General features: G+C 50.7%; 1 protein-coding gene across 1 annotated transcript in view; it reads right to left on the reverse strand.

Moving 5' to 3' along the window:
* SUPT5H (SPT5 homolog, DSIF elongation factor subunit) overlaps positions 1-4394 on the reverse strand; it is a 109537-nt gene extending 105143 nt beyond the window's left edge. The window contains exons 1-2 of the mRNA XM_063937966.1: positions 4224-4394; positions 1694-1810 (exon numbers count right to left, since the gene is read on the reverse strand). Of these exons, the coding sequence (XP_063794036.1) occupies positions 1694-1774 (81 nt within the window). The 5' untranslated portion in view covers positions 1775-1810; positions 4224-4394. The remainder of the gene's footprint in view (positions 1-1693; positions 1811-4223) is intronic.
* Between the last annotated feature and the right edge of the window lie 1606 nt (positions 4395-6000).

Here is a 6000-nt window from a genome sequence, read left to right on the forward strand (position 1 = left end):
CTTGAGGATCACGTTTGGGAACCGCTAATATAGACTATCACAATCAGTATTCTTCTTAAACTGGATACACACTATAAGATTATCTGTCCAATCTTTCAGGTTGGAGTGAAGATCTGTAATGTCTGGGAGCAAATGACAATCAATCATTTGCTCCCAAAAGCCAGAAAATGGGCAACAATGGTCGGATGTCATTTGTCTGGATGTCCATTTAGAATCCTGATAAAGGTCAGAAGCATGCATCCCCCCCCCCCCCTCCCCGCCACAACAACTGCAGCCTAAACCCTCCCTATCCCCCATTCAGCCCAAGCCTATCACCCCCCCCTCTCCGCAACTCATTTCTCCGGTGGATCAGCAGTCAGTGGATCAGGAACCCGGGTGTCAGGATACCGGCATTGTGATCTCGGGATGCCGGCAACAGCATTCCGAGAAGTGTCGGTATTCCGTCATCTGTATTTCGACAGCCCGTATCCCGAATAGACAGATATTTTTACAGTGTGTATCCAGCTTCAAAAGCACAGATCTTAAAATCACTACTGACTCACTGGGGTAAATTTACTAAGGTGGGAGTTTTTTAGAACTGGTGATGTTGCCCATAGCAACCAATCAGATTCTCCTTAACATTTGTCTAGCTGCTTCTAGAAGATAATAGATACAATCTGATTGGTTGCTATGGGCAACATCACCAGCTCTAAAAATCTCCTACCTTATAGTAAATTTACCCCAATATGGAGACTGGTAAATGTCAGCAGCAACACGATTCTGGCGGAGGACTTGTGTAGGATAAACACGGTTTCTTATGCGAGTAGCCGTCTGTGCAAGTATGGCAGCGGCAAAGGGCTCCAGGCACCGAGACCAATTAATCCTAACCAAGACTATTTGCTGTTAAAACTGTACTGTATTACATATTTTAAATACCAAATAACTACGGAAGATCATGGTAATCCAATAACAGCTTTAAATGTTATGAGGGTAACACGGCTGCCACAAAGCAACTCTCACAGCAGCAGAGAGACCACGGAATGCACAAACCCTGCTACAGATCCACTCTTAAGAGCTCTACACATTTAAAGATCCGCCGCTGAGCTGCCCGGCGGCGTGGGGCAGTGACAGGGGGAGTGAAGTTTCTTCACTCCCCCAGTCACCCGGCTCCATAGAAGTGCAGGGGCCGCGCATCGTTCATCGCTGGTGCCTCCACACTGAAAGATATGAACGGTATCTCGTTCATTAATGAACGAGATCGTTCATATTTTTCAGTGAGATCGACCAGTGTGTAGGGCCTATAAGTATATTAACTTTGGAGCTGTTTTATGCATGTAAATGGCGCCAATTTTTACAGGTATACCCAAAGCTAGAACACAAAATGCCATAAATTAGTAACATTCATAAACACATAAATGATTCTACGTGTATATGAAAACGTTTCAGGATCTACTGTAGGAGTGGAGATGTGATGACGGTGGCAGAGGTTCCCCTACGCATGCCTATTTTGCTGTATGCATGCCTACAGAAGGACAATGCAGGGCATCTAATTAGAGAAACGGACCAATAGTGTAAATGCAAAGCCAGAAATAGAGGAACTTTTACATGTTCACTTGTGAATGCCACAAACAAATGACTTCACAAACTTGCTGTTTAGTGTTAGTGACACTTTAGGAGCAAGGATCAAGTCACGGTGTCAGCGCCAGTCACTCACCTCATTGTCTTCCACTTCCTCAGCCTCACTGCTCCTCTCACTCTCCTCCTCAGAGAAGTTGCTGTCCTCACTGTCGGACATGTTACTCCGCTAAGTGCGGACACAGGAATAATAAGCCTGCGTAAATGTAATACATCAGTTACACTGCAGGGACTATAACAAATATCTTATTGGCAGCTGAGCATTACAGCATACGATTGATTACGGTTGTTGGGGGGGGGGGGGGGGGAGCTACTCTTTAGTCACTTGCAAATTTCCCATTATTTATAAAGTGTTGCGTAACTAGAATTTCAGAGTGACATCAAAATACATGGGTACAACACAGTACATGAGGAAACGGTTATGTGAACACTGTAAACTTCTATCATATGTTTGTATGAAACCAGCATATTGTGATATGTGGGCTAAGTACAGTATACTCTATAAAGAGATAGTAATAGGGACACTTCAGTATATGACAATTATTTGGTCATTAATGCGCACAACTATATTTATATACAAATAATAGCAAAGTGGAGTGCTGCTCAGGGGACATTTACCTGTAAACTAAAAGCTGTCACGTGTTTTTACCGGTGGTCGGGATCCCAGCTGTCATGATCCCGACAGCGGGATCTCGGCCACCGGCATGCCGGCAGTAGGGCGAGCGCTAGAAAGCCCCTTGCGGCCTGGTTGTGCACGCCACAGGATCTGTTCTCCCTCTGTGGGTGTCATGGACACCCAGAGGGAGACAAGCCTGTGGCAGCGGGATTTAACCACCGGTCAGGATTCCGGCGTCGGGCATGGTGACCGCCGGGATCCCGACAGGCATGTCGTGATCGCCTCCCGTCACAGCGTTACATCGACAATGTATTTGCCGAGACCACATTTCATTTATGGTCAAAAGCCCATAGCGTGTCGCCCCACTTTGCTAATATTTCGAGTCTACTTGGGAAGGCAACAGGAACCTTTTCTGCTGTTTAAAAGTGCCGGACACAGTGGATTTCTACTATAACCCAATATCTGCATTATATAGTCCCCTGCGGCTAACCGCAGACTTCCCATATGCGGTTAGGGTATCGCGCCCAACACTTAAACCCTGGGCATCACAGTCACAGTAAAGTTCACCTCCTGGGTAAAGAGTCTGTGGCAATGTAATCAATAGAATAGCTCCAGCCACTAAAAACGAGAACTACATCCCTGCAATGCTAATTGAAATCCCCCATGTGATTGTAGTCGTGTGAGAACAATACTGTATATGGTAGTACACCTATGATGGCACAATATAGGAATATGGTAAAGAATTTATAGGGAAGTACAATACAGTGCAATACATTTTTATTGACATAGTGCAGCACAGATGTGGGCCAGGCATACAGCAGAATTGTGATGGGGGCACAGCATACAGTGGAGAGGCACTGTGACAGAGTACAGCATGCAATGGCATGGTAATAGTAATGTAGCATACGGAAGTGTTTGTGGATTACAGTATATGGTGGCTTGTTAATGGATAAACCAATGTGTCATCACTGTGAGGACAGAGCGTGGCATATGGTGGAATGGCTGTGGGGACAGAACGCGGCATAGGTGGAATGGCTGTGGGGACAGAACGCGACATACGTGGCATGGCTGTGGGGACAGAGCCCGACTTTGGCATGGCTGTGGGGACAGAGCCCGACGGTGGCATGGCTGTGGGGACAGAGCCCGACGGTGGCATGACTGTGGGGACAGAGCCCGACGGTGGCATGACTGTGGGGACAGAGCCCGACGGTGGCATGACTGTGGGGACAGAGCCCGACGGTGGCATGACTGTGGGGACAGAGCCCGACGGTGGCATGACTGTGGGGACAGAGCCCGACGGTGGCATGACTGTGGGGACAGTGCCCGACGGTGGCATGACTGTGGGGACAGAGCCCGACGGTGGCATGACTGTGGGGACAGTGCCCGACGGTGGCATGACTGTGGGGACAGAGCCCGACGGTGGCATGACTGTGGGGACAGAGCCCGACGGTGGCATGACTGTGGGGACAGTGCCCGACGGTGGCATGACTGTGGGGACAGAACACAGTGTATGTTGGCATTTGTGTATGAATAGAAAGCTGCATAAGGGAGAGTGGCTATATGGAGAGAGTGAAGCATACAGTAGCATGACATGGATAGAGTGTGGCATATGGTGGCACAGTGGCTGTGGTGACTGAGCGCGGCATGTGGTGGCACAGTGGCTGTGGGGACAGAGCATGGCACTGTGGGGAAGAGCGCAGCGTGTGGTACTGTGGCTGTGAGGACAGAGCATGGCATACGGTGACGCTGTGAGGACAGAGCATGGCATACGGTGGCACTATGGCGGTGGGGACAGTCACTGATGTATATATGTGGGTTACAGTGTAGCTGCACAGCAGTGGCGGTGGGAGCGCAGTGTGTCATCTCAGTATTACACACACAGCGGCGGCGACCATACAGCTGGGTAGGAAGCAGCAGCGGGGGCACAGCCCGGCGTACGGTCCATGCGGCCTTGCACAGCACACAGCCAGCACTGGGAGCAGGGAGAACTCACCGCCCGGACACCGGAGAGAGACGGCCGCAGCTCCGCCACCCGCAATTACTACAACCGGGGAGCGACGTCTACAGCGCCGGAGAGGCCACCATGTACGGTTGACACAGGACGCAGGAAGCCGCTTTCCGAGGTGACTTCCGGCAGTGGTCGGTACCCCGGAAATGACGTCACAGGTGATAGAGAGAAAGTGCCCTGGAGCCTGGACGTACCCACCTGTGCCCCCTGCTGGCCATAGCCTGATTTGTGAAAGCACCTATCCTGCTCCCAGCAATGTGCAGGCTTCTGTATCTCCCCGTGTCACAGCCACCTGCCCACCTCTGCCCCCTGCTGGCCAGGCCCTGATGTGTGCCTGTGCACAGGGAGAAAGGTCCTCTCCACAAAGGGAAACTAGACGCTACCCTGTGCACAGTAGTCGATAAAGTAAACAACGTCGCTCATTTTGACCCTTTCTGAGCAACGTCGTTTACTATATCAACTAGTATGTATGCTGTAAACAACGAGCGATGCGTGGCCATGCGACCCTGGGTCTCGGCCGTGCATGCAGCTCAATTTGGACTCCTCATTCAAAGCTGCATGCTAGCGATATCCAGGGTCGGACGGGGTACCAGGGAAACCACCGGTAGGCCCCACTACCTGAGGGCCCACTTCTTCCTCTAGGGATCAGGTTCCAGACTGTGCACTTTTATTATACACGGTAGATATGTTGCATTACACTGCATTATATTATTGTGTATTTCAAGCCTCTGTGGAGGCTGGCCACACCCCCTTTGTAGGCTGGCCACATCCCTAAGTATGGGCCCCTATCACTGCATTCCCCCGGTGGGCCCTTCATGCCCCAGTCTGACACTGGCGATATCGCACACTGTGTATGCCCACCGTCGGGCGGCCCAGCCTGGGAGGGGGACACACTAGTGTGTACCCACGTTAACTGTCTTGCTCCCGAGGCGCCTGATTCTATATACTCCCCCCTTTCCCCAACAGATACTTGGCTGTAACCATTTAGAGGCATTTTTATCACGTTAGACCAGAGTTTCCCAAAGACGGTCCTCAGGACCCCACACAGTGCATGTTTTGCAGGTAACCCAGCAGGTGCACAGGTGTATTAATTACTCACTGACACATTTTTAAAGGTCCACATGTGGAGCTCATTATTTCAATTGTGATTCTGTGAGAAGACCTGCAAAACATGCACTGTGTGGGGTCCTGAGGACCGAGTTTGAAAACCTGTGCGTTAGACTATGTGCCTCCGGGATTAGCAGTGTTATAGGCTCTACAACAGGGATTCCCAACCACAGTCCTCAAGGCACACTAACAGTCCAGGTTTTAGTGATATCCAGGCTGTAGCACAGATGGTTAAATCAAAATAACTGAGCTACTAATTAAGTCACCTGTGCTGAAGCCTGGATATCACTAAAACCTGCACTGTAAAGGGCCCTACACACTGGCCGACATGACTGCACGATATGAACGATCTCGTTCATTAATGAACGAGATAACGTTCATATCGTGCAGTGTGGAGGCCCCAGCGATGAACGATGCGCGGCCCGCACTCGTTTATCGCTGGTCCCCCGTCGTCTGTACATGCAGGCCAATATGGACGATCTCGTCCATATTTGCCTGCACTTCAATGCAGCCGGGTGACGGGGGAGTGAAGAAACTTCACTCCCCCCCGTCACTGCCCCCCCCCCCCCCCGCCTCCGGATCACCCGTCGGCCGTATCCGCCGTCGGGCCGCTCAGCGGCGGATCGGCCAGTGTGTAGGGCCTATTAGTGTGCCT

This window comes from Pseudophryne corroboree, chromosome 8 (genome assembly GCF_028390025.1).
Source record: "Pseudophryne corroboree isolate aPseCor3 chromosome 8, aPseCor3.hap2, whole genome shotgun sequence".
Taxonomy (NCBI): Eukaryota; Metazoa; Chordata; class Amphibia; order Anura; family Myobatrachidae; genus Pseudophryne; species Pseudophryne corroboree.